The sequence below is a fragment of the Pelobates fuscus genome, chromosome 1, assembly GCF_036172605.1.
Source record: "Pelobates fuscus isolate aPelFus1 chromosome 1, aPelFus1.pri, whole genome shotgun sequence".
In the NCBI taxonomy this organism is placed as follows: domain Eukaryota; kingdom Metazoa; phylum Chordata; class Amphibia; order Anura; family Pelobatidae; genus Pelobates; species Pelobates fuscus.
This window is the reverse complement of record NC_086317.1, coordinates 173,545,944-173,573,879: the sequence shown is the minus strand read 5'-3', so window position 1 is coordinate 173,573,879 and position 27,936 is coordinate 173,545,944. Positions and strand designations below refer to the sequence as shown.

Below are 27,936 nucleotides of genomic sequence, written 5' to 3'. Positions count from 1 at the left end.
GTCCACTGGAGGACTGGACCAGGACCGAGCAGAAGTTGGTCCATAAGGTGAATCTGGCGGCGAGGCGGGCCCTTGCGCAAGTTTGGCTTCAACCCTCAGCTCCCTCACTTCGTGTATTGCTGCAGAAGATCAAAGATAATTTTCTCATGGACAAACTCACTGCAAGGGTCAGGGGCACGAATGCAAAGTTTGACAGAATCTGGGCACCTTGGGTAGATAGTAGCTTAGGCGATTAGGAGCCGCGGGAACTGGGCCTGATTTTTTCTTTTTGAGGGGATATGGGGGCTTCCATTGGGAAGCCTCCAGGCGGTGGACGACTCCTTAGGAGTTGTTCTGCCCACAGTTGGGACCAAAGATGTAAAGTCAGGACCAAAGACATGACTATCTACATTGGAGCTGGGGGCCATATGACTACACCATCCCCTCCCACACACCTTCCCATCCCTCCTCCCCCCCCCCCTTCCTCCTCCTCCCCCTCTGACTCTTATCTCTGTTCTCTTTTCTTTCCCCATTTTCACTCGTCTTCGCTATTTTTACTCTCTTCTATCTCTTCTATCTCCTCTAATATACATCTGTATGGCTACACTATATATACCATGACTTTCTGAACCCCGCCCCTGTACTGTTTGGAAAGGGGCACTACAGCAAGAACAATTGATAGCTGTGTGTAGTCACGCCGTTCAACCCTCCCCTTACACCGGGGATGGGTGGGGTTCTCAGATATCTTGGAGGCTCTGCTATTATGTGTCAGTATTCTTCGAATTATGAACCTCAACTTCTGGCAATATAGCCATACTAGATTTCCTTGGATTTTATATACGTTGAAAATTGGAAGGACACCGTTCACATATCTGGAACATTTCAGGGACGATTCGCCAAATAAGCTAACGATATTGCCAAACACTTGTGTATTACCCTGTATAATGTACTTTTCATATATCTAAACCCATGAATAAGTCCGATATGTGATGTTTGTATTGACATTGTTTGTATTAATGGTGTTCAACCTTATTGAAAATAAAGAATTAAAAAAAAAAAAAAAAGAAATACAGTTTAAAGATAGCAAGTTTAAACAGAAAATAATGCAACTCCCTTTTAGGGAATAAGTCCCACTGTAATGGTAAAGAAAAGTGATATGTATTGCAATAGGAATGGGCAATACTACCAAAAGTAAATTAGACTATATTTTAGAACACAAAATGCTATATATGCATGGTCAGCACTAGGGAAACATTTTTTTTTGGAAAGCACTCACCATGTTAAGAAGTTACGGTCTACCTAACTGTCCTAACCATAACTTAGATGCAGTGTTACCTTTAAGCCATCATCCACATCTTTCACATATCCCTTCTGATAAAGGTCTTGAGGAACATTTAGGATACGTTTCTTCATATCACTCTCATTCCAGTCCACTTTTAATCCTAAAACAAAAAAAAGCAAGACATCAAGTGTTGTCCATTCACATAGCCACAGTTTTTTTGTGTTTAAACACATGCCAATGTAATGATAAAGAACTTTAACATTTCCATATATAGTTTAAAAGTACTTACAAATTTCATAATAATTTTACATTTTGGCAACCCGGATCACCCATACTATGTACAGTTGCAAGGAAAAGTATGTGAACCCTTTGGAATGATATGGATTTCTGCACAAATTGGTCATAAAATGTGATCTGATCATCATCTAAGTCACAACAATAGACAATCACAGACTGCTTAAACTAATAACACATGAAAAATGAAATGTTGCCATGTTTTTATTGAACACACCAAGTAAACATTCACAGTGCAGGTGGAAAAAGTATGTGAACCCTTGGATTTAATAACTGGTTGAACCTCCTTTGGCAGCAATAAGTTCAACCAAACGTTTCCTGTAGTTGCAGATCAGACGTGCACAACGGTCAGGAGTAATTCTTGACCATTCCTCTTTACAGAACTGTTTCAGTTCAGCAATATTCTTGGGATGTCTGGTGTGAATCGCTTTCTTGAGGTCATGCCCCAGCATCTCAATCGGGTTGAGGTCAGGACTCTGACTAGGCCACTTCAGAAGGCATATTTTCTTCTGTTTAAGCCATTCTGTTTTTGATTTACTTCTATGCTTTGGGTCATTGTCCTGTTGAAACACCCATCTTCTGTTGAGCTTCAGCTGGTAGACAGATGACCTTAAGTTCTCCTGCAAAATGTCTTGATAAACTTGGGAATTCATTTTTCCTTCGATGATAGCAATCCGTCCAGGCCCTGACACAGCAAAGCAGCCCCAAACCATGATGCCCCCACCACCATACTTCACAGTTGGGATGAGGTTTTCATGTTGGTGTGCTGTGCCTCTTTTTCACCACACATAGTGTTGTGTGTTTCTTCCAAACAACTCAACTTTGGTTTCATCTGTCCAGAGAATATTTTGCCAGTACTGCTGTGGAACATCCAGGTGCTCTTGTGCAAACTGTAAACATGCAGCAATGTTTTGTTTGGACAGCAGTGGCTTCCTCTGTGGTAACCTCCCATGAAATCCATTCTTGTTTAGTGTTTTACGTATTGTAGATTCGCTAACAGGGATGTTAGCATTTTCCAGTGACTTTTGTAAGTCTTTAGCTGACACTCTAGGATTCTTCTTCACCTCATTGAGCAGTCTGCGCTGTGCTCTTGCAGTCATCTTTACAGGACGGCCACTCCTAGGGAGAGTAGCAGCAGTGCTGAACTTTCTCCATTTATAGACAATTTGTCTTACCGTGGACTGATGAACAGCAAGGCTTTTGGAGATACTTTTATAACCCTTTCCAGCTTTATGCAAGTCAACAATTCTTAATCGTAGGTCTTCTGAGAGCTCTTTTGTACGAGGCATCATTCACATCAGGCAATGCTTCTTGTGAAAAGCAAACCCAGAACTGGTGTGTGTTTTTTATAGGGCAGGGCAGCTGTAACCAACACCTCCAATCTCATCTCATTGATTGGACTCCAGTTGGCTGACATCTCACTCCAATTAGCTCTTGGAGATGTCATTAGTCTAGGGGTTCACATACTTTTTCCACCTGCACTGCGAATGTTTACATGGTGTGTTCAATAAAAACATGGCAACATTTAATCTGTTGTGTGTTATTAGTTTAAGCAGACTGTGATTGTCTATTGTTGTGACTTAGATGATGATCAGATCACATTTTATGACCAATTTGTGCAGAAATCCATATCATTCCAAAGGGTTCACATACTTTTTCTTGCAACTGTATATACCATCCCAGGGCACTAAAGGTATATGTGCAATTATTATGGGCATTTGAGATACCGTCTTGGTCCAGTCTTATCAATCTGACTCTTCTGGCCATCTCTTAACCCCTTAAGGACACATGACATTTGTGACATGTCATGATTCCCTTTTATTCCAGAATTTGGTCCTTAAGGTGTTAAAGGAAACTGTCACTTCCCAGGAGTTTAAAGTCAAAATTGAGGACAATAGGCTTATGAATCAAGAGCACCCTGTCCTCTCATCTCAAATTTAGATTTTTTAATGTTTTGTTTTCTCAAATGAGTTTCATGGTGAAGACTTTTGGCACCTATGGTAACCCACCTATTATATATACATGATAAGTACGATGGGTAACATATACCACGGTATTCTTCCACAGCTCAAGGGGTTACATTCTTTTAATCTGCATTGCTGATTTGGACAATCGGAGACTTGATTGTGACAAGCTTCGCAACTGGTTCTGAAGTGCTCCAGGGCCCCTGATAGCAGCTTGGAAGAAGACCTGGTATAGCTCTACCTGGTAGAGTCTTATCACATTTATTTTATATTTTAGTGTTTTTTTTTATTTTATTTTTGAAAACTGGAAAGAATGTACTTAGCCTGGGTCCCAAACAGAACATTTACTAGCTCCCAGGACTCACAGCTACCAAGACAAGCTACAGCTTTATGCAGAGTTAGCTCTTTTGTATGGTCTACCTAAGAATACCTGCACCACTTATTTTATTTTATTCTTCTATTTCTTAGTTTCTCTTTTTACTTCTCTCCCCTACAATATTACTGCTTAATTAAATCTCAAATACTTTCAATCTCAAATACTGTGTCTTCCCAAAACTTAATTTGCTGTTTGATCTAACTCAGATTCTTTCTTGCAGCCTGGGTCCCAAACAGAACATTTACTAGTTCACACGACTCACAGGTACCAAGACAAGCTACAGCCTTATGCAGAGGTAGCTGTTTTGGATGGCTTCCCACACCAAGGAACTCACTACATTAATAGATAGCACAAATTACCTTACTTTCCAAACACACGAATGATGGCTTTCAAACCCTCATCACCTGCTCAACTATCACGACCCCTCTCATGTGACTTTAAGATCCCACCTCATCTAATTTTGCATAATTACAAATCCTAATTTTCCTTCTTTATAATATAAACTCCTCACTGTATAGTTTCCATCATTGTTCTTTCATGTTATAAAAAAAAAGTGCTGTACTGCTGACATTTCACGACAAACTTGATCTTAACCTCATTGTATCTCACTTGAAAATGTCACTGTGAGCTTGTTAACTAAATCATGCACTACAAAAATAAAGAATTAAATTTTTTTAAAAAAAATAATAATATAAACTCTTTTATTTTACTTAGAGAATGCTCTCCCTTATATCCAATTATCCCTCTGCTCACCTGTCCCTGCTGACACCATATTCATTGCTCCCACTTTACTTCCCTCCCTTTTCTATTCATCCCATGCACTCTACTTATACCTTTCCAGCCTATCTCCACCAACCCTTTATAAAACCTCTAAATACAAACTTTCTCACAAAACCTTTAAATTCTACACCCGCCTTCTCTTGCTTTCTATCCTTCTGCTCCTAGCATCTGGTGATGTTTCTCCAAATCCCGGCCCCACCTCCGCAAACCCACCATGTGCTAACTCTAGGAATCACAATAATCTCGTACCCATCTCATGTCACTCTTCCTTTAAATCCTCCTTCTAGGCTGCCCTCTGGAATGCAGGCTCTGTTTGCAGTGTTACTAAATCCACTGCTGTGCATGACCTTTTCATCTCTCGTTCCCTAGACTTACTAGCCTTAACTGAAACATGGCTCTCTCTCTGACACTGCTACCCCTGTCTTTATATCCTTTGGTGGTCTTCAATTTTCCCACAACCAAAGACACTCTGAAAGCAAAGGTGGTGGTGTAGGGTTTCTGCTCTCACCTCATTTGAAATTGAATTCAATTTGCCTTTTTAAAACCATCTCTGCTAACATTTCCATTATCTATCGTTCCCCTATCCTTTTCCTTGACCACTTTGCTGATTGGCTTCCCTACTTCCTCTCCTCTAATATTCCATCCCTAATTCTTGGGGACTTCAACATTCCCATTAACCTACCCTTGTCCTCAGTAGCCTCAAAACTACTTTCAATGACCTCATCCCATAGGCTATTGCAGTGGGCTAAGTGCCCCACCCATGTAGCTGGCAATACCCTTGATCTTATTTTCTCTCATGAATGTACAGTCTCTAATCTCTGCAACACTCCATTTTCTCTCTCAGGTCACCACCTCTTATCATTTGCTCCCAATAGCACCCTACCCCATCATCCTCAACCTAACCCCCCCTTAATTAAGAAGATATCTGAATTATATTGACCTCCAGCAGCTATGAGCTAATACTGATTCCCAACTTCTATCCATCCCTACTTTCTCTGTCCCTCACTGGCTATCGCTTCATATAACACTACCCTCACCTCTGCCCTGGACGCTGCAGCCCCGTTCGAAACATGCACACTAAATTAACACGCTACCTGCAGAGATGCTCCCATTCTCCTGAACACTGGAAGTCACGCGCCCAGTCAGACTTTCTCCACTACAAATTCATGTTGCATTCATACAGCACAGCCCTTGCCCTTGCCAAACATTCATACTTTTTCTCCCTCATTAGTTCATGCTCCTGCAATCCTAGGCGTCTCACTATGGGGTCAGGAACACAAACATGTATTTCTGACCCTATAGTGCAAAACCCACCATTTAGGTGGCTTACCCCCCCTTAAAAGTTAATAAGACTCACTTTATTTCCAGCGTCGCGTGGGTCCGCCGGCACTGGCCCCGTCCGCTTGGTGACATCATCAGAATTGCCGATTTTAAGCCAATCCAATACTTTCCCATGGGAAAAGCATTGGATTGGCTAAAATCGGCAGGGGTGATGGGGCCAAACGCACCTCCTCATAGAGATGCATTAATTAATGCATCTCTATGAGGAAAATTCAGCATCCCCATGCAGAGCGTGGAGACGCTGAACGGCACTGCTGCCTATTGTGCAGAACTGAGCCAGGAAGCACCTCCAGTGGACCATCTGAGGAGGTGTCCCTAATGGCAATGTAAACACTGCATTTTCTCTGAAAAGGCAGTGCTTGCATTAAAATGCCTGCATACACTGATCATACTCACCAGAACAACTATATTAAGCTGTAGATGTTCTGGTGACCATAGTGTCCCTTTAAAACCTTTAACTCCCTTCTTTGCCCTGCTCTGGCCACCCCCCAAACTAACCTTACAGCCGACAGCTTTGAATGCTACTTTATTGACAAGACACCACCTTGCTCCTCTCTTTCTCAACCACACCTGGATCATGCCTTTCCTACCCTTCAGACTTTCTCCCCGGCTACTGAACAAGAGGTGGTGCGTTTCTCCTTTCCTCTTGCACCACCACTTGCCAGGTCGATCCTGTCCCGTCTCACCATATCAGATCGCTCTCCTCTTGTCTTTCCCTTCCTTAACACACATCTTCAACTGCTCTCTCAATTCTGATGTTGTCCCTGCTGCCCTTAAACATGCTACTGTAGTACCCATCTTTAAAAAATAAATCCCGTCCTCTCCTTCTAACTATCGTTCCATATCCCTGCTCCCTTTTTCGTCAAAGCTTCTGGAAAGACTTGTCTTTACCCGTCTTACTTGTTTCCTCAATTTCAACTCTCTCCTTGACCCTCTTCAGTCTGGATTCTGCCCCCTCCACTCTACTGAGACTGCTCTTATTAAAGTCACTAATGACCTAATCACAGCTCAATCCAAAGGGCACTACTCCATACTAATTCTTCTTGACCTCTCTGCTGCCTTTGACACTGTTGACAATGTTCTTCTTCTCCAAACTCTTCAATCACTTGGTCTCTGTGACACTGTCCTCTCTTGGATTTCCTCCTATCTCTCCCAACGCTCATTCAGTGTCTCATTTTCTAATGATACCTCCTCCCTTCGTCCTGTCTCTGTTGAAGTCCCCCAAGGCTCTGTACTTGGTCTCCTTTTATTTTCTCTTTATACTGCCTCGTTAAACTTATTGCCTCATTTGGATTCCAATACCACATGTATGCTGATAACACTCAGATATACCTCTCCTCCCCGGACCTCTCCCCTGCCGTCCTGCAATGTGTCACTGCTTGCCTTTCTTCCATCTCTGACTGGATGTCCTAATGATTTTTGAAACTCAATCTCTCTAAAACTAAACTCCTTGTCTTTCCTCCGCCTAATACTCATCCTCCTCTTTCGCTCTTTCTTCAAGTTTGTGGTGCTCACATCAGTCCATCCTTGCAAGCACGCTGTCTTGCCGTTATACTTGATTCTGGCCTTACATTTGGCCCTCACATCCAGTCTGTTACCAAATCCTGTAGATTCCACCTTAAAAACATAGCCTGCATCCACCCCTTTGCTACTAAGGAGCTTGTCCATGCTCTAGTAATCTCTCACATGGATTATTGTAATTCTACAGTCTGTAATGAATGCTGTAGCTAGACTGATTTTCCTCTCCTGTTGCTCCTCTCACATTGCTCCCCTTTGTCAGTCCTTACATTGGCTTCCTGCATCCTACAGGAGTCAATTCAAGGTACTAACCCACAATGACCAATTCTAGCCCCACCTATATCTCTTCACAGATCCATAGGTATGCCCCTTCTCGGTCTCTCCGCTCTGCCCATGACCTTCTCCTGTCCGCTGCTCGCACCCGTAAGGCCAACTCACGCTTGCAGGACTTCTCGCGGGTGGCTTCTTTCCTTTGGAGTATCCTGCCTATGACCATCAAGCTCTCCCCTAGTCTTAAATCATTTAAAAAGTGCATCAAAACCCATCACTTTAGGAAAGCTTATGGCCTCCCAGAGTAACCTCTACCTTACGTTCCTGTCCCTTGCTCTCTCCTAAAGGGCAGCACTCTATTCTCTCCTCCAGCTCTGCTTCACTCCACCTTGTTTGATTGCTACCTCCTGTCCTGTTGTGTTTTACGCCCCACCTCCTATAGACTGTAAGCTCATTTGAGCAGGGCCCTCTTCAATCTATTGTTCCTGTAAGTTTTTGTAATTGTCTCATTTATTGTTAAATCTCCCCCCTTTGATATTATTGTAAAGCGCAATGGACTATGCTGGCGCCATATAAATACCAGTTATAATAATAATAATATATTTATGCACTGTAATCTGCATTGTGTAATACTGTTCATTTCCTTTTTTAAATAAACAACTTATAAAATGAAAACAGTGTCACAAAATCCTGGATTTGTTAACATTGGTTTTAAAAAGCATAGCACTAACGCCATCTAATATTTTATTCATAGCCATATGTTATTGATTTGGGATATGGAACCATAAACAATACATTATAGTTATTATTATTTTATTATTTATATAGCGCTGTACAATGGTTAACTTGCATTCAGACTACAAATAATCCCACATGTTAGTACGGGCATCAGAAGAATAATGGAAAGTTTTCTCACCACTTCCACTCCAGGGAAGAGTCGGTATCCCAGCTGTTTGAGCTACAATGGAGGATGCAATTTTATCTCCTAAAGCCCACATTGCTTGACTAGGTGGACCTGCAAAAAAAATATGTTTAAATAAAAGAATAAAGCATAACACAGATTACAATTTGTTAAAATAGCACAATTCTTGTCTTCATCATTGCTTGGTTCTAGGCTTTCCTTAGAACCCTATAGATGGAAAATTACAAACATGCAAGTCTATAGTTGTCTTTTCCCTTTTTATTGTCCTTCCAATTTTTTTCCTCTTTCTCAACCTTCTGCGACAATTCTTTCTCCTCTTTGTGTGTGATTCTACATTTCCTTACCTCTCAATATAATGTCTTACTAAAACTTTAATACTTTAATACTTCTTGCCCCTGAAACCCGACTGTGTTTCCACTAACTTGTCTATTTGTTTGTTGTGTATACAGGGCCGGCGCCACCTAGGGCGGCAAAAATCCTTGCACCGGCCCTGTGTGTATACCATAAATTACCAGGTTCTCTCTCCTTTCTATCGTTTTTCACAAAAATATATATTTTTTCTAATTATTTTTCCTCCACCTCTTTTTAATAGCTTAAAAAACAAAACAAAAACACATTCCTTTTTAAACACAACCCCCGCACCATGTATGTCTTTAATCAAATATATATGGTGCTCTTCTTTATGTTTTTTTACAAGTTGTTTTTATCTTGGTACAGTCACTGATTGTTATGCATTTCTATGTCTGTGCTATTGTTAGTACTGCTTGAAAAACACAGAATGTTTTTTGTATGTGTATCTTTACAGATGGTTTTATCAGCATATGTTTATACTAGTAGTTAATATCATTATCCATGTGACACCAGTTATATAGAGACATGGATCCTGAAATTAACATAGCCAAGCTCTCACATTTCTGTAATAAATCATTAAATTGGCTCATAAATACTGTCTCACTCCAAAACATTACACATGTTTATTAAACATTAAATTTGGTATGTGTGTTTTAAAATGTTTTTCATAGTCTTTTAAAGGAACATTCTTGGCACTATAACAACATCCCATCAATTGAGTTGCTATGGTACCTAGAGACCATGGTACAATAAGATAACTTTCTCACACAGTTTTCTTAATGGGAATCTAGTGATAGGCTGAGATTATCAGCTGATGCTCCCAGCCTACCACCAACATCCAACCCCAAGCTTCCTCATTGAAGTGTTGGATTTTGCATTAAACACAAAAAGGCAACCAAACAGACTTGCACAATCTACACAACTTTGCAGTTAAATAGTTCGCAAACAAATTAACCCCTTAATGCAAGACATTACTAGGACCTCCAGGCACCATAACAACTTAATTAAAATGAAGTTGTTATGGAGCCTGGATTGTTCCTTTAATACAATGCATTAGGAACACACATTTTCACTTAAATTAGCTACAATTAAAATTAACTAAGATTTAAGTAAGTTTACAAAATAAAGAAATTACTACAGACTTTCAAAACAGACCATTGTCTAAAAAAACTAGTACATCTTGTATATGTCTAGTGTTATGTGTATGTGAATTGAGCATGAACAGAATGAATAAATAAAAGGGATAATAAAACCATTACTGTTGAACTTTTATCTGTGAGCAAACGTTTTACCCATGAATGCAATCCCATTTTTGTGAAGTAGTTCAGGTAGCTTTGGATTCTCAGAAGCATGGCCCCAACCAGCCCATACCGCCTAAAATAAAAACACAGCAGTCCCATGTGTTAATTACAATGAATATTATACAATTATAATAAGCATTTAATGAACTTAAAAATTAAATAATAAATCAGCTTTATTATATAAAAATACCTACAGCTTGTTCTGCCTAGCCAATGAATTTCAAGGTAGCCACTATGCAACAACATTTTTATTTATCCTGAACACAAACAAGGCCTAGAGATAATTGGAACAAGGGAACATTTATAATTGCTGTGAGACAGAGAGACCTTAAAGCTTTGTTTGCTGTGTCTTGTTAACTAAAGCAATGGCAGTCGATTTAATAGTGTGTTTTTGAGTGCTTCCTTCATCGTGGAAATAAATCCCACACAGAGGACTTTGGGACCTGTCTTCAAGTTGCTATTCTTACAGAACAGCAGTCACAGATATCACAGCAGTCAATATTGATCATTTCACAATCAGTATTTGGTTAGCAAACATTTTCATAAGTGACATCCTTCACATCACAATGAGCCAACAGTACATTTGAGCTTTGCTTAGTTCAGTTCTTGGCCTTTTGACAATCTCGTGGTTATTTAGAAAGTGAGAACTGAGAATTCAAAGTAAATTTCAAATTTAAGACCAAATTAGTTGAATTGGAAGCATAGCTGAATATTCACAGTTCGGCTAGTTTTACCTTAAATTTGATATTCACTTTGAAATATCAATTCAGTGAATAATCCTGAGAGAGAAGATGTAAATTATTCCACTGCGAAACTGAAAAGTATTTCTTTTGGGAAAAAAAATATTTTTGTAAGCAATTTAGTCAAAAGCTGGATATGTACAAACAGACTAACAAATAATAAACTCACATTTAGTTACTAGTGTTCAAAGAACAATAAATGATAGTCAACTGAATCTTCATATATTATGTCACACACACATATATGTATTTATACATCATATCCACTTGCCACAATTAACCATTGGATTTCAGACTATGGAAAATAAGTAAAAAAGTTACCTGCACTGGAATTCTTTTTGCGATGTCAAGGATGAGTTCCACATTGGCATAATTATTGTTGTTTGGTCCTCCAGGTACAGGCACATAATGATCCGCCATCTTGATGTATTCTATTTACAATGAATTGCAGCGCACATTAAAGTGACAGTAAATGAGCCTATATTACATTAGTGTTCTATTAACCTCTTAATGAAATTAGGATGTTTCATGTTGTCCTAAAAATAGTGAACTTGAATGCCTCTAGGACAGCATGGAACAAAAAACTATCCTGTTTATTGGTACCCATGACACTAACCTGCATTTGCTTTTAAATCCTCAGGTGTCACCATAACAACAAAGCGGATGGCTCTCTCATTTCGGAACATCTCATAAGACCACCGCCTGATTGAACGCATACACTTCACTGCTGCAATGCCATTATTAGCAATTAGCACCTGGTGGAACATATGCAGAAACATGTAAGACAGATATTCCAGAGCATAATACAACATGTAGCCTGATATTCAATGATCTGCCTATTTATGATGAAAAATAAGATAAAAAAATATCGCTTTGGATTTTTTTTTTTTTGCTTAATAATTTACTTGTTGGCACTATATAAATATAATTCAAAGACTTAAAAAAAGCGTGAATAATAAAAAGAGACTGATAAAAATTAAATTACCAAAATAAGATTACTTGGGTGGCTTCTTTTCTAAGATTTGGGGTTTACTTTTATACAGTAGAAAACTTAATATGACCAGCATGTTTGGCAGCATGTTTGCCAACCAGTTCAGTCTATCAATTAACATCCTTCATATAGGGCGTATGGTGCATATCAGAACAACAACATAGGGAAGAGCTTTTTCATCTGCACGAAGGGCAACTTGGACCCATTCTCTTTAATATTTTTATTAGTGATATTGCAGAAGGTCTTGATGGTAAGGTATGTCTTTTTGCTGATGATACTAAGATATGTAACATGGTTGATGTTCCAGGAGAGATAAGCCAAATGGCAAATGATTTAGGTAAACTAGAAAAATGGTCAGAGCTGTGGCAACTGACATTTAATGTGGATAAGTGCAAGATAATGCACCTTGGACATAAAAACCCAAGGGCAGAGTACAGAATATTTGTTAGAGACCTAGCCTCAACATCTGAGGAAAGGGATTTAGGGGTGATTATTTCAGATGACTTAAAGGTAGGCAGACAATGTAATCGAGCAACAGGAAATGCTAGCAGAATGCTTGGTTGTATAGGGAGAGGTATTAGCAGTAGAAAGAGGCAAGTGCTCATGCCATTGTACAGAACACTGGTGAGACCTCATTTGGAGTATTGTACGCAGTACTGGAGACCGTATCTTCAGAAGGATATTGATACCTTAGAGAGAGTTCAGAGAAGGGCTACTAAATTGGTTAATGGATTGCAGGATAAAACTTACAAGGAAAGGTTAAAGGAACTTAAAATGTATAGCTTGGAGGAAAGACGAGACGGGGGGCATATGATAGAAACATTTAAATACATAAAGGGAATCAACACAGTGAAGGAGGAGACTATATTTAAAAGAAGAAAAACTACCACAACATGAGGACATAGTCTTAAATTAGAGGGGCAGTTTTAAAAATATCAGGAAGTATTACTTTACTGAGAGGGTAGTGGATGCATGGAATAGCCTTCCAGCTGAAGTGGTAGAGGTTAACACAGTAAAGGAGTTTAAGCATGCGTGGGATAGCCATACGGCTATCCTAACTCTGAGATAAGGCCAGGGACTAATTAAAAGTATTTTGAAAGATTGTGCAGACTAGATGGGCCGAATGGTTCTTATCTGCCGTCACATTCTATGTTTCTATATTCCTATGAGGGGTTAACCCTTAGTTTAATACATTTAGAGAAATGAGAACAAAATGCCCTATCCAAATAGGTTTCTATTTGATACAATCACCTAACTCATTCGGATTCTCAGGGAATCGCTGCATTTGCAGATACTCTGTTACTTTTAATAGGTTTCACTACTAATTTGACTATGAATGTTGAAAGGATACCCAATACTAGGAGTACGCTTATGTAAAACCGGCCAAACTACATGCACATATCCTATAGTTTGGTTCCAAATACCTATGAATTGCAGTGTAATTTGTAAATATCCCTAGTTTCTCCATTCTTTCTTTATTTTCTTCCTTTTTTGATTACGTACATATTTTTATACGTTTTTAAAAGAATTATGATTAAATGTTTCAACCTCATAATAAAGCTATTTAGATAGGGCATTTTGTTCTTATTTCTCTATATGGTGCATATCCACACATTGGTTTTCTTACTCATCCCAAAGGACATCCCATTCTGGATATGTCACTATCATGCAATGGCTTCCCTCTATATTGGTGTAATTCTACTTGATTTATTACTAAAATTTTGTATTTCTACAGATTTATTCTGAACAAATTTGTCCCTCTGGTACACAGTTGAAAAAGTAGACTAGTACTTGATTAAGTAAAATAAACTAAAGTAAAATATTTCATGCACACTCCAGACCATGTATATTTAGTCTCAAGTATTTTTTTGATGTAATCATTTCTCGTTTGTAATAGCACATGTAGGGCAGGAAAATGAGAGTTGTAATTTATCAAGATATAAGACAAGCTATTAAGAGCGAGAATGACCAGACACAATCCGCTAGGTCTTGAGTCAGATTCTCTAGATGAAACAACATTTATATTAATTTCTGTTGCTCAGATTGAAGCTGTGCACCATTGGTCACTTTCGGGATCTCCTTTTCTTATATGTGCTCCTTTCTATTTTGCTTAAAAAAAATAAGACAACTGTGGGGCTGGGCTTGACTCTCAAAATGGTCAGACGTGTTTACTAGCAACTCCTGTCAATTTGAGCATTACAATTGCTTCAACTACCTTAGTTTGAACTGTCAATGGTCCACAGTACACAGCAGACTGCTAGCCTGCCGAAGGGTTCGTTCATAGCCCTGTCAAGCACTGCTCTGGACTGGTAAACTCCCCGTCTGTCCCTGTGGCCTATTGAGATAGCAGACCCCTCAGCTGGGAGAGGTGGGCCAATCTCCTGTCTGGAGCCTTGCAGCTCACAGCAACTGTTCTGTCGCCTCGTGACACCCTGCTTTGGACCGGTGGGGGACATCCAAGTGCCCGCTGGGAAAGCTTACTGCTGGCATAAACTGTTGCAACAGACCACTCCTGAGACCACATGGCCAAGATGGCCGCCGAATCAAAGCCTCCATCTCATCCTCCTAGCGTTGAAAGCCTGAATTGGGTAAAACACATAGAAACTTAGTTTGACAAGCTTTGCCAGGAGTTCCAGCCCCATGTAAGATGCCACTCACACAATAACGCCTCTGCTCCAGCCTTGGAAGACAAGCAGGTCCTGTCCTGTGCTGCAGACATCCAGAGACAGAAGAAACCCTTGTCACACTCTCCTTCGGCGGCGGGATGGCTCCACCAAGCTTGGCTTGCTTCACGTAGCAATATCTCTCCAGCACTGAAGAAGCAGCAGAGGGAGAGAACGTGCTGACAGAAGTCTGGCTCTCGGCTGCAGCGCCACTCACCTGGACCGCGATCCACACAGGGTTGGTAACCCTTGCATGTCTCACTTCCTGTGAGGGCACATGGCCTGGATAAGCAGCTACTGGGCGCAGTAGTTTTCTGGCGTTCAGCTCTGGTTGCCAGACACAGCGGGGGCTATAAGTCAAGTGCTCGAAGAGGGGTCTGGGGCTGGAGGAGAGACTTGCTTGGGAATATGGGGCTCTCCACTCTCACTGGGATGGCGCTTCCATTAGGCGAATTAGGCATTTGCCTGGGGCGCAGACCTGTAGGGGGGCGACCATCGAGGGGTTTCCTGGTGGGCTGCCCTGCTGCTGTCTGGGGCTGGTGTGGAGGGCGAGAGGGTCCTTAGCCAATCCCTAGCGCAGTCATTTAGCTGCTCAGCTCTTCTTTGCTGATTGCCTGCTCAGGGCCCGGGGTTGACAGGTGAGGCCCAGGGGACAGTAATGAGTTAGTCCTTTAAGATGTTTCAAGTGTTCTGTCCCTTTAAGAGGCCGGCTGTCAGGCGCGCACGTCTATAGTGAGTGCAGTTTACACGTGGATCCAGTGGAGAGCTGCAACGCCGCGTCCACGAGTCAGAAGGATTCTGGCCGCCTCTCCTTGCGGTCGGACCCGTCGGAGTCCGGGGCTTATAGCAAAGAGGGGCAGCTGCAGGAGTGGACACGGCGGGGAACTCACAGGTAAGCGTGGCCGTGACAGTATGATTGTATGGATGGATATATATATTAGGCAGAATTAGTGGATTTATGTATTGGGCTATGTATGTATGGCTGATTGTATGTAATAGGCATTAAGTATGGATGTATTAGACATTCCCTAAATGTATCCCCAGGCTGTTTCCATTCTCTAAATTTCTCACTCTGCGTCTGCTTTCACTTAAAGGGACACTATTGGCACCCAGACCACTTCAGCTCATTGAAGTGATCTGGGTGCAGTGTCCCAGGTCCTTTTACCCTGCAAAAGTAATTATAGCAGTTTTTTAAGAAACTCACTAATTACCTTTCAAGGTTGACTGTTGGTTGCCTAACTGACGCTGGATGCCCTCATGGTATTCATTGGGACGTCCAGCGTAATCCAGAACTCCATAGGAAAGCATTGCATAATGCTTTTCTATGGGAAAATCCTAATGCGAGCACGGCCATTGCCGCGCATGCGCATTAGGTTTCACCCGCAGACTGACTTCAGCGGGAGAGGAGGCGGACCAGAGCCAGCACCAAGGGACATAGGCACGGGTCCCAGGTAAGTGACAGAAGGGGTTTTTATCAACAAGTTTGTTTTCCTGGCACTCTAGTTTCCCTTTAATGTCTACCCAGTGCATCTCTTTCTCTAAATGTCTCTTCACTGCAATTCAGAGTTTAGTGAATAAACCTCTGAGGGAATGTAGTTGCATTCATGAGAAGGCAGCAATATGGATTGTCGCCTGGGGCGTCAAAAATCATTGCACCGGCCTTGCACTCTCATGTGTTGTAAAACTTGTCGGCCTGGCATTGGATGACCTACCATTTCAGTACTGGCTCATATTTTGGTTTAGCTCATGGATTTATATGATGACTCCCACTGTATTTGAGCACCCCGTAGTTTATTTTGTAACTTATAACCACATGTCCTAAATATTTTACAGGCCTGTAAGATTTGTTTTTCTTATGCTTAGACATGTTGACCATGCTTGTTTATACAAAAAAAAAAAGAGGCTGACTACTCAGGAGTTTATCGCCATTGGTATACCTGTTAAAACTCTATTTCTTCTTTCTGTATTGTACCATAATGTGCCTCAATAAAATAAAGATTGACAAAAAAATAAATAAGACAAGCTATTGAGCACTCTTTGTGATTGGTAAAATAAAAGAACAAAGTGCTCCAAGCACCAAAACAGTACAGACGACTGAAGTGAATCTAATTTTGGGTTGGTCTGACATAAAACAAAGCTCTCACACGCAGTTACAGTCCAATCATTCAGAAGCCACATGTTATTTTATTATATCAATTAATCAATGAGAGTCTGAGTACATTCTCTGTGCATTCTTCTTATCAGCTCACTTATGACTCTGTGGACTTTTCAGAGTCTGCACAGAAGAGAAGCAGATGAATTAAAATATTACCTACAAAGTAGCCTTTCAATCTACTGGGTTGATTACATTTCCCTCATACAGTCTGTGAATAATTTATTCCAACTCAACACTAATTTCCCAATTTTGGGAAAAAAAACATTAGCATTTCTAGTTTGCAAACGTTTCCCTAGATGGACCAACTTTACCAATATAGATTCTCATGATGAGTCAGATCAGGTAAGACATACAGAAGTAGTAGTAATTCTCCATCTCAAGGTTAGGAACCATAAATACAATCAAGGTGAACATATTATCCAAACTCTATTTTATTGAGTACATGAAAACCCTATCTCATTGATCTCAATATAATAAAATCTTACCAAAACTAGAAGATACATCTATCTGGTTTGAAAAAAATCCCAGATGTCTAAAGGACCCTCAATAGACTCCACCACATGTGAGTGCAATTTTGATTACCTATTTTGATCAGTCCTGACATACTGCACTACATAGTGCCTTATTTTGTTTTATTTCGTACACTTTGGACAATCTACCTGGATCAAGAGATAAACTACAAATCCTCAATCAGGGATTGTACTGCTTAAACGCATCAAATCAGAGCTAATGAACAGCTCCATATGCTGCAAGTGCATCTCTTTTTTATCTTGCTCCATTAAAACACCATAGTAATAATACTCCTCCACTGTCCTTTTTCTCTCTTCCCATATACCATCCGAGGACACAAGGCACCACTCCCAGCAAGTGTGTATCTTTGTGTCTGGCAAAGTGTATTAATGTTCAAGTTTGTGAGTCTGGATTTCTTTGGGAATGAACCAAGGAATGCTTATATGAGAAAGGTAAAGGGGTGAATTGCAGGGACTATATGAAGGAAAGGAGAAAATTAAACAGAAGGAGGAAACTGAAAGACAATGAAAACACTAAAAGTAAGTGACTGAAGAGTGAATGTGGACGCTTAAAGGGATCCTATAGGCACCAGAACAACTTTAGTGTAACCAATGAGTTATAGTGTATAGATCATGCCACTGCCGTATCACTACTCAATTCATTTAGGTGTTAAAGGACCACTCTAGTGCCAGGAAAACATACTCGTTTTCCTGGCACTAGAGTGCCCTGAGGGTGCCCCCACCCTCAGGGACCCCCTCCCGCCCGGCTCTGGAAAGGGGAAAAGGGGTAAAACTTACCTTTTTCCAGCGCTGGGCGGGGAGATCTCTGCCTCCGATCCTCCTCCGTTCCGCCCCGTCGGCTGGCTGCGCGCGCATTCAGCCGGTCGCATAGGAAAGCATTTATAATGCTTTCCTATGGACGCTTGCGTGCTCTCACTGTGATTTTCACAGTGAGATTCACGCAAGCGCCTCTAGCGGCTGTCAATGAAACAGCCACTAGAGGATTTGGGGGAAGGCTTAACCCATTAATAAACATAGCAGTTTCTCTGAAACTGCTATGTTTAAAAAAAAATGAGTTAACCCTAGCTGGACCTGGCACCCAGACCACTTCATTAAGCTGAAGTAGTCTGGGTGCTGTCAGGGTACTCACCTATTAGACAGACAGCCAGACGTGGTTGCTCCTGGAGTTCCCAACAGGGGACTTGAACCGGGGAACTTATCAGTCCTAGTCCTGATTTCTACCTCTGAGCCACAGCAGCTTTACACAGAGACTACTGAGTCCGGTCCTGTTCATCCTGGCATGGCTTATACACCGGGGGCTGCACCTTGACTTGGCTGTGTCTCACCTGACTCTCATCGGTCATCAGCAGGGTATTTAAACCCAGCCTCTTCCTGTGCTCAGTGTCAAGTCTTTGATCTAGTGTTGCTGTGTCGTACCAGTGTTCCAGTTTATCTGCTTCGTTTATTTGACCTCGGCTTGTGACTACGTTTATTCTGACCTCTGGCATCCCTTGACTTCGGCTACTCCTCGTTGTTCCTGACCTCTGGCATCCCTTGACTTCGGCTACTCCTCGTTGTTCCTGACCTCTGGCATCCTTTGACCTCGGCTATCCCTCGACTATCCTGCTGGTTCTGTCCTTGCCTGTCCTGCGTATTTGGTACTGCATCCTGCACAGCCCCCGTGCACAGACCCACAGGCCAGGTGAATTCTTACCTGACCACCTCGGCCTGTGGCTATCTGCAAGGGTGAGCAACATATCTGCGCTACAGACTCCCAACTCAGGTAAGACCCTGACAGGTGCCTAGAGTGGTCCTTTAAATAATTTTGTTTACACAGCCCTAGTCACACCTCCCTGCATGTGACTTACACACTCTTCCAAGACACTTTTTTAGGTTCCTTTATTGTACAGTTTGTTTAATCTAGAATTTCTTATCTCCTGCTCTGTTAATAGCCTTCAAGACCCTGCATGAGACTAATTTACCAAGTAGGAGATAAAAACCTCTAAAGAATGTAACATCTGATTGAAAATTAAAATGTTAAGCAGTGAGACTGCAGTGGTATGCTCTATGTAGCCAAACTGCTTCATTAAGCTAAAGTTGTTTTTGATGACTATAGTATCCCTTTAAGGGGGCACAGGAAGAGGTCACATGGTTGAAAAGAGGAAGGGACGTGGTAAGAGGATACATGGATAAAGAAAGGGAAAACATAGGGAGAGGAGAAACAGAGGGATACTGTTTCTCCTCTCCCCATGAGGATAGATGAGGATAGATGAGGATAGATGAAATGTTTGAAAAGCATAGAGAGAGGTTGCATGACATGGGTGATGAATTGAAGGTGCAAGATGACAGTAGAGAATGGGAAGAGAGAAAGCAAAATAGTCATGGAGTGAAAAGTGTCTTAGGCAGGAGTAAAAACTGACTATTCACAACAAAGACACCACCGTACTAACACTACACACAAATGTACCCCTGTATTCTCTAACACTCAACACAATATATACCCCTGCGTTCACACCTAATGTGTTATTTACTAAATAGAGTATTCCAAATATTCACAATTTAGGCCAAAATAGTTGAGATGGAAATTAGTCAATTATGTTTTCAGTTTGGCCTTAAATGTGAAATTCACATTTACGTAATTCATATTTACCTCTCAGTAATTCTCACTTTAGTTTATATCCCTGATGGACTATTTACAAAACAATCTTACACGCCCCATTGTAAAATGGCACTCACATTGTAAAAAATATACTGACACTTCATTGTTTTTCATGAGCATTTTGATTTGGCTCATACATTTTTAGTCTGGCTAGTAGCTCATATTCTATTTTTAAAGAACATATTAACAGATGTCACTGGCGCACCACTAAGATGAAAAAAAGAAAAGAAAAAAAAAAGGAAGAGGAAAATAAATATGTACACTTCAAACCAATTGGGGGAGAAAAAAGCTGAAGAAACAGTACCTTTTCAATAACTTTATTTCCGCCAAAACGAGTGACAAATTCAGCTGGGGATGCAACTGTGAAATCCCTCTGCAAGTCGATTTTCTTCCGATCTCGTCCTTGCTTGACTAAGTGCAAACCGGACATGCTAGGCCTAAAATACAAATATGTTTTTTATGATCACACAAAGACTGATGGACAATTGCATCTCTAAAGTGCCAACAGTAAATTATAACATTTAAATTATAACATTCTTGATATCCCAAAAAAATAAAACAATTCTTCTCATCAATAATTATAAATAAGTAAACCTCTAAAATGGCTTGCACTAATTAAGGGGGCATGGCAATTTGAGACAGGGTTGTTGGAGGGGAGGGAGGGTTTAGGGCCAGCATATGCTACAACAATTTTTATGGACACAATGTTACAAACTATGAGGTGTTGATGTCCAGGGCTACTGGCCTTACTTGGTAAGGCAGATCAAGTAGCCAGGGGAGCTCTTGACAGCCATTACTGACCAATGTCCTGGCGGTTATGCAGACTACTAGCAGTATTCCAAAGGAAGAGAGGGAGCTTTCTTCCCACTCTCTCCTCCTCTTTTTTTTATAACCTGCTAGAGAGCCAGGACAGGAACCCACTCTTGAGAGCCAGGACAGGAACATGATGCAACAATTTGTTGGGTGTTTTCCATGCTACAGTTACTTTTGATATCAGACAAGTGATGGTTGTTGTAGTACAGGGTCATTGCGGAGGGTGGAGTATGTGCCTATAGTACGAGGTTCACATTAAAGTGAAGGTCAGTGATGGAGTTCGGAGAAAGTTTGTTGGATTTGTTTCAAATTTATATAGAATTAATGATTGCATTTTGCATTTGTTTTTTGCGTTTTACTGCTTTTCCACTTCCACTTGCCCACAGTAGAGTAGATGGCTAAGACCACTGATGTCTGAAGGATTGTTGGTTCCTCTGGCCACCATACTTCTGGACTGATCAGTTGGCCAGAGTCTGGTGTACCAGATACTGTTTCAACCTGCCCAGAGAGGGTTTCCTGGCTGGATTTTTGACCTCTTAATTTCTCTACCCTTCTTCTCTCACATTTTCCTTCCTATTCTTCAAAACTCTCCCTACCCCCATTTTGTCCCCCTCGTTAGTGCCCCTTACGTTATGGAGGATCTGGTCTTGTACTATAAATGCAAAGAGTGTCAACATAACAGAGAAGTGGTGTGAGGAACTGACTCTGCTGGGTTTCGAACCCTGGTGCTAAACCTCTTCCTTACCAGTACACCAGCCTGCCTTTTGCAAATGTACCTGAAATATGATACCATTGCTTGTAGAGTCAAGGTTATCAGTGACAACTCTCTTCAGCTGTGTCTGGTCAGGTGTCTGGTTCTTGGCCTACAAAAGCCACTTCCTGTCTCTGTACCTTTGCCAGATTATTGTGGTTCCTGTACTCTCGAATCAAGCTTGTTCCTGTTTCTTCTACCTGTTGCTGAATTTGGACTGTTTTGACTTTGCTGCTTTTCCTTCCCATTGACCTCGGCTTGCCTCACTACGATTATAATCTTTCTGTTCCAGTCTCCCATCTCTGCTTAAGACCAGAAGGCCACTCAAGGCTCAGGGGCTCAACCACCTGGGTAACGAGTGGCTACCTCTGGCAGAAAACATTGCTGATCTGACTACTGGACTCCAAAACTTTGTAACATCACTATCATTACAGAAGCCCCCAGCCCCGACCCGGATGGGTTTTAGTCTGATAAATGCACGCATCCCTGGGGGTCAGCGCTCGTCGGCATGTATTAGCTCTAGAATTACCACAGTTATCCAAGTAACAGATGGAGCGATCAAAGGAACCATAACTAATTTAATGAGCCATTCGCAGTTTCACTGTAGCGGCCGTGCGTTCTTACACGTGCATGGCTTAATCTTTGAGACAAGCATATGCTACTGGCAGGATCAACCAGGTAGCTGAACTGCAAAACGAAGTTCGATCAATGCATAGTGAGCTTACCAGCTACAGGGCACATGATGTTGTGGCTGCTGCTACTACTACTGTTACACCTGCACAAGATGCCCGCTTGCCTCTACCAGAAAAATTTGGAGGAGACCGCAAAAAATGTAGGGGTTTCCTAAATCAATGCCGTTTGCATTACATGATGTTACCTAACCGTTTTCCATCTGAAAGAGAAAAGGTGGGATTTATTTTCTCCCTATTCCAAGATGAAGCCCTGGTCTGGGGCTCACCTTTTCTGGAACAGGATAGTCCAGTCTTGGGAAATTTAAAAGACTTTCTTGAGGCCATGTGCCTAGTTTTTGATGACCCCAATCGCTGTGCTACAGCAGAAGCCACTCTCCTTCATTTACATCAAGGGAGGCGCTCTGTGGCTGAATATGCTGCTGAATTCAGACAGTGGGTTACTGATACTACTTGGAACCAATCAGCCCAGAGGTTCCACTTCAGAAGTGGTCTCTCAGAAGCTATAAAAGCTGAGCTAGCCCGTGTTGATCTTCCTGTTGAGTTTGATGCATTTGTGCGGTTGGCTATCTGTATTGATCGGAGACTTTCAGAAAGAAGATTGGAAAGACTCTTTTAAACCAAGTGCTACTCCTACTTTCCATTCAAGAATTTCTACTCCGACCCCACAAACACCTACAGACTCTGAACCTGAGGATATGCAGGTAGATCTAATAAGAGGGCCATTATCCAATGAAGAAAAACAGTGGCGACGCACTCACAATTTATGCCTGTATTGTGGTAGTGCAGGGCATTATGCCATCAATTGCCCTAGCAAGTCTAAAAGAACAATAGCTATGACTGCTGAGGGTGCACAGATTCAACACCAATCACAGATTTCAGACCAACTGGATTCTGTCACACAACCCTTGTTTTCTCTGGCTCAGGGTGAAGAGGGTATGATGACTCAACATCCTCATTTGGTGGTGCCTATCACTTGGCAATATGGTGATAATAAAATTTCAACTACAGCTATGATAGATTCTGGAGAAGGCGGAAACTTTATGGACATTAAATTTGCAGCAGGAAATAAAATTCAGTCTATCCCTAAATCTTCACCTGTGTTAATGGAAACAGTAGACGGTTCTCCACTTACGTCAGGCCCGGTTACACATGAGATTGTGCCCTTAAAATTGATTCTGGAAGTGAATCACCATGAGTCTATATCTTTCCACCTAATTTCCTCAACACAGTTTCCAGTGATTTTGGGTATACCCTGGCTTGCTCTGCATAACCCACAGATTGATTGGAAGACTAGAACTTTGTCCTTTCCTTCAGAACACTGCTTAATGAATTGTCAACCCTCTAAGGCAACACCTGTTGCCACAACAATTAATGAAATGGTTGCTACAAACTTAACTAAGCTTCCTCTACAATATAGGGATTTTGCAGATGTCTGTGATAAGAAGAATGCTGATCAGCTTCCACCTCACAGGCCTTATGATTGCCCCATAGAGCTGCTACCTGGAGCTGCTATCCCATTTGGCCGTATATACTCCCTTTCTGAGCTTGAATTGAAAGCACTTCGTGAATACATACAAGAAAATCTTGCCAAAGGCTTTATTCGACCATCTACTTCTCCAGCAGGAGCTCCTATATTCTTTGTAGAAAAGAAAGATGGCAGTCTACGGCCATGTGTCGATTACAGGGACATTAATAAGATCACTGTTAAAAAACGCTATTCCTTGCCTCTCATTCCTGAACTTCTGGAGAGACTTCGCTCAGCTAAAATGTTTACGAAGCTTGATCTACAGGGGGCATATAATCTGGTTCGCATAAGACCAAATGATGAATGGAAAACAGCTTTCAGAACCAGGTACGGACATTACGAATATCTAGTAATGCCATTTGGGCTTTGTAATGCCCCTGCAACTTTTCAGCATCCAATCAATGATGTACTACGGGATCTCCTGGATCAGTTTGTTGCGGCATATTTGGATGATATCCTGATATTTTCTGATAATCTTGAAAATCACAGAAAACAGGTCTGCATTGTTCTTGAGCACCTTCGCACCCACCACCTATACATAAAACTGGAAAAATGTGAGTTTGAACAAACAGAAATTCAATTCCTGGGGTATGTAATAACTCCTAAAGGTTTAAGTATGGACGCGAGTAAAATTAAAGCTGTGCTGGACTTGCCCATCCCCAAGAATGAAAAAGATATTCAGAGATTTGTGGGGTTTGACAATTTTTACAAGCGTTTCATTAAGAATTTATCTGCCGTTATGACACTGATCACTGAACTTACACGTAAAGGGACCCCTTTTCAGTGGTCCAATAAGGCTGACACTGCATTTTCCAGATTAAAGACTCTGTTTACATCCGCCCCTATCCTGGTACATCCTCAGCTAGAATTGCCATTTACTGTAGAGGTAGATGCTTCTGATTCAGCTGTTGGGGCTATACTTTCTCAAAGGACTGGACCTAAGATGTTGTTACATCCATGTGCCTTCTATTCCCGCCAGATGTTACCAGCAGAAAGAAATTATGACATAAGGAATAAAGAACTTTTGGCTATAAAAGCTGCCTTCGCCGAATGGAGACATCTCTTGGAGGGAGCCACCCATCCAATTACTGTCCTCACAGATCACAAAAATCTGGAATGTATTCAATCAGCTAAGAGACTGTCAGCCAGACAAGCACGCTGGTCCCTATTTTTCTCAAGATTTAATTTTTTTATTTCATACCGCCCTGGTTCCAGAAATGGCAAGGCGGATGCCTTGTCTAGGATAGCTGACCCCCTCCCTACTACAGTAACCAAGGCCACCATCTTGCCGGAGAGTAGATTTTTAGGAGTTACCTTTCCTTCTGATCTAATGTCTCGCATTAAAAAGGGCTACTCTAAAGATCCAGTTTTTCGTGATCCTCCTCGTGATCTTCATATGACCATGCTTAATGGGTTTTGGGTTTTTCAACAACGTCTGTTTGTTCCAGAATCAGTGAGGCTGGACGTTTTACGCCTCTACCATGACTCAAAACCAGCAGGTCATCCGGGAATCCGAAAGACACAAGAACTACTTACCCGATCCTTTTGGTGGCCTAAATATTAGGAGGATGTTAAGAAGTATGTGTCCTCTTGTGATGTATGTGCCAGACATAAGACTCCTCGCTCATCCCCTGTTGGCTTGCTTCAGCCTCTTCCAATTCCTCATCGTCCCTGGGGATCTATATCCATGGACTTTATTGTGGAACTACCTCCCTCTAAGGAACACACTACCATTCTTGTTGTTGTGGACCGGTTAACTAAGATGAGTCATTTCATACCAGCTCGTGGTCTCCCTTCAGCTAAACAGACCGCTGACCTAGTTATTCGGGAACCAACCAGACTTTGAAACAATATTTCCGGTGCTATATTAGTTACCTGCAGGATGACTGGCTGGATTTTCTACCCACGGCGGAGTTTGCCTATAACAATGCCCAACACTGCTCCACTTCTCTGAGCCCATTTTTTGCCAATTATGGTTACCATCCAACCTTTCTAGTGAGTCTCCCAATTACTACTTCCATTCCTGCAGTCACTGACCGACTAACCGCCTTACGAGATTCCCAAGAACTGTTGAAGGAGACTCTTTTGGAGGCTCAGGAATGTTACAAAAGAGCTGCTGATAGGCATAGAAAGGAGGCCCCAGTTCATCATGTTGGTGACAAGGTTTGGCTGTCAACAAAGAATCTTAAGCTTAGGATTCCTTCTCATAAATTGGGTCAAAAGTTCATGGGACCTTTTGAGATCATCGCTCAGATCAATGCTGTCACCTTCCGTCTGCAAATTCCGGATTCCATGAAAATACATCCAGTGTTTCACGTGGCACTGCTTAAACCTTTTCATGAAAATACTTTCCCTGGTCGAGCCCTGCCTGGCCTGCCTGCCCCACCACCAGTCCTCGTGGATGGTGAAGATGAATACGAGGTGGAAAAAATTCTTGACTCCAGGATCTTCCGCAACAAGCTTCAATATTTGGTTAATTGGAAAGGCTATGGTGAGGAGGATAGATTGTGGGAACCAGTGGACCATATTCACACTCCTGATCTTCTTCAGTCTTTTCCATGCACAGTACCCTGCTAAACCAGGAAATAGGGCATCCAGAGGCTGCGCCTGTAGAGGTGGGGGTAATGTGAGGAACTGACTCTGCTGGGTTTCGAACGCTGGTTTACATGGTGCTAAACCTCTTCCTTACCAGTACACCAGTCTGCCTTTTGCAAATTTACCTGAGATCTGATACCATTGCTTGTAGAGTCAAGGTTATCAGTGACAACTCTCTTCAGCTGTGTCTGGTCAGGTGTCTGGTTCTTGGCCTATAAAAGCCACTTCCTGTCTCTGTACCTTTGCCAGATTATTGTGGTTCCTGTACTCTCTAATCAAGCTTGTTTCTGTTTCTCCTACCTGTTGCTGAATTTGGACTGTTTTGACTTTGCTGCTTTTCCTTCCCATTGACCTCGGCTTGCCTCACTACGATTATCATCTTTCTGTTCCAGTCTCCCATCTCTGCTTAAGACCAGAAGGACACTCAAGGCTCAGGGGCTCAACCACCTGGGTAACGAGTGGCTACCTCTGGCAGAAAACATTGCTGATCTGACTACTGGACTCCAAAACTTTGTAACATCAATATCATTACAAGTGGTCAAGATTAGTGAGAGACTTCAAGGCATGTGAAGAGTAAATTGCTTTGGTCCAAGAAACACATTTTTGGGTGCAGGGGGCACTGGCTTTGCGGAACTGTAGCTTTCCACAGGCTTTTTATAGTAACAATCCTACCACTAAGATCAAGGGAGTTATCAACCTATTCTCCAGTCGCACGCAGTTTGAGGAGAAGGCTGCCCTCTGCTGTCCAAAGAGATGGACCTCTGTGATGCTGTAATGGCTATGGTGCCAAGAGGTGTACTTGTGCTTAGCTCATTCTGGTCTCCTGAATACATCAACCCAGGGTGGTTTATTTTTTTTTCCTTGATAGCCAACATTCTTCTTTATTCACCAACAACTTTTTTTTTGAGTTCTCTATATATTTATATTGTCTTCCGTTCTTATGTACCTTTTCTTTCGGTTCACATGTTCTAACTTTTAATGACCAAGTAACTCTTGCCTTCGTAATAACATACCCTATAACCTATAGTGAGAAAGTAGTGAGAAAACAGGGGAATCTAAAACAGGCACAGACTTGGTAAAAGGGATGTTTATAACGTTTTTTTTACTGTTCTGCTGTAAAGCATATTCTGTGTCAGCAGTACTTGTGAGAACCTTAATTTTTTATATAGTCTTCAAGATTACTCTACTCTTGTGCCTGAGTTAATAACTTTTTTTCTTACACTCATTTGCATTCAGGAAAACATGGCTCAGCTGGCAACCAAGTTCTCAGTCATTGTGTTGAGTACATGCACGGGCAGATACATGAATATTTGCATTCAACCTGAATACATTTTTAGATAACAAAGATGAAAAAAAAAATTGCAATGCAAATAAGTCTGTATAATAACCAGAAGATATGTTTAGAAATGCTATTTCCTGTGAGGCAGCAATGAGTTAAATACAGTCCAGAATATACTTTTACAGG

The 27,936-nt window shown here is 41.5% G+C and overlaps 1 protein-coding gene across 6 annotated transcripts in view; it reads right to left on the bottom strand.

The window, feature by feature from the left end:
• Positions 1-27,936, bottom strand: part of ACACA (acetyl-CoA carboxylase alpha) — a 429,246-nt gene that overhangs the window by 359,451 nt on the left and 41,859 nt on the right. For all 6 annotated transcript variants that reach the window (XM_063452852.1, XM_063452842.1, XM_063452868.1 and 3 more), the window contains exons 3-8: positions 20,400-20,532; positions 11,735-11,873; positions 11,440-11,549; positions 10,370-10,451; positions 8,721-8,819; positions 1,315-1,421 (exon numbers count right to left, since the gene is read on the bottom strand). In XM_063452852.1, coding sequence (XP_063308922.1) covers positions 1,315-1,421; positions 8,721-8,819; positions 10,370-10,451; positions 11,440-11,549; positions 11,735-11,873; positions 20,400-20,532 — 670 coding nt within the window. The remainder of the gene's footprint in view (positions 1-1,314; positions 1,422-8,720; positions 8,820-10,369; positions 10,452-11,439; positions 11,550-11,734; positions 11,874-20,399; positions 20,533-27,936) is intronic.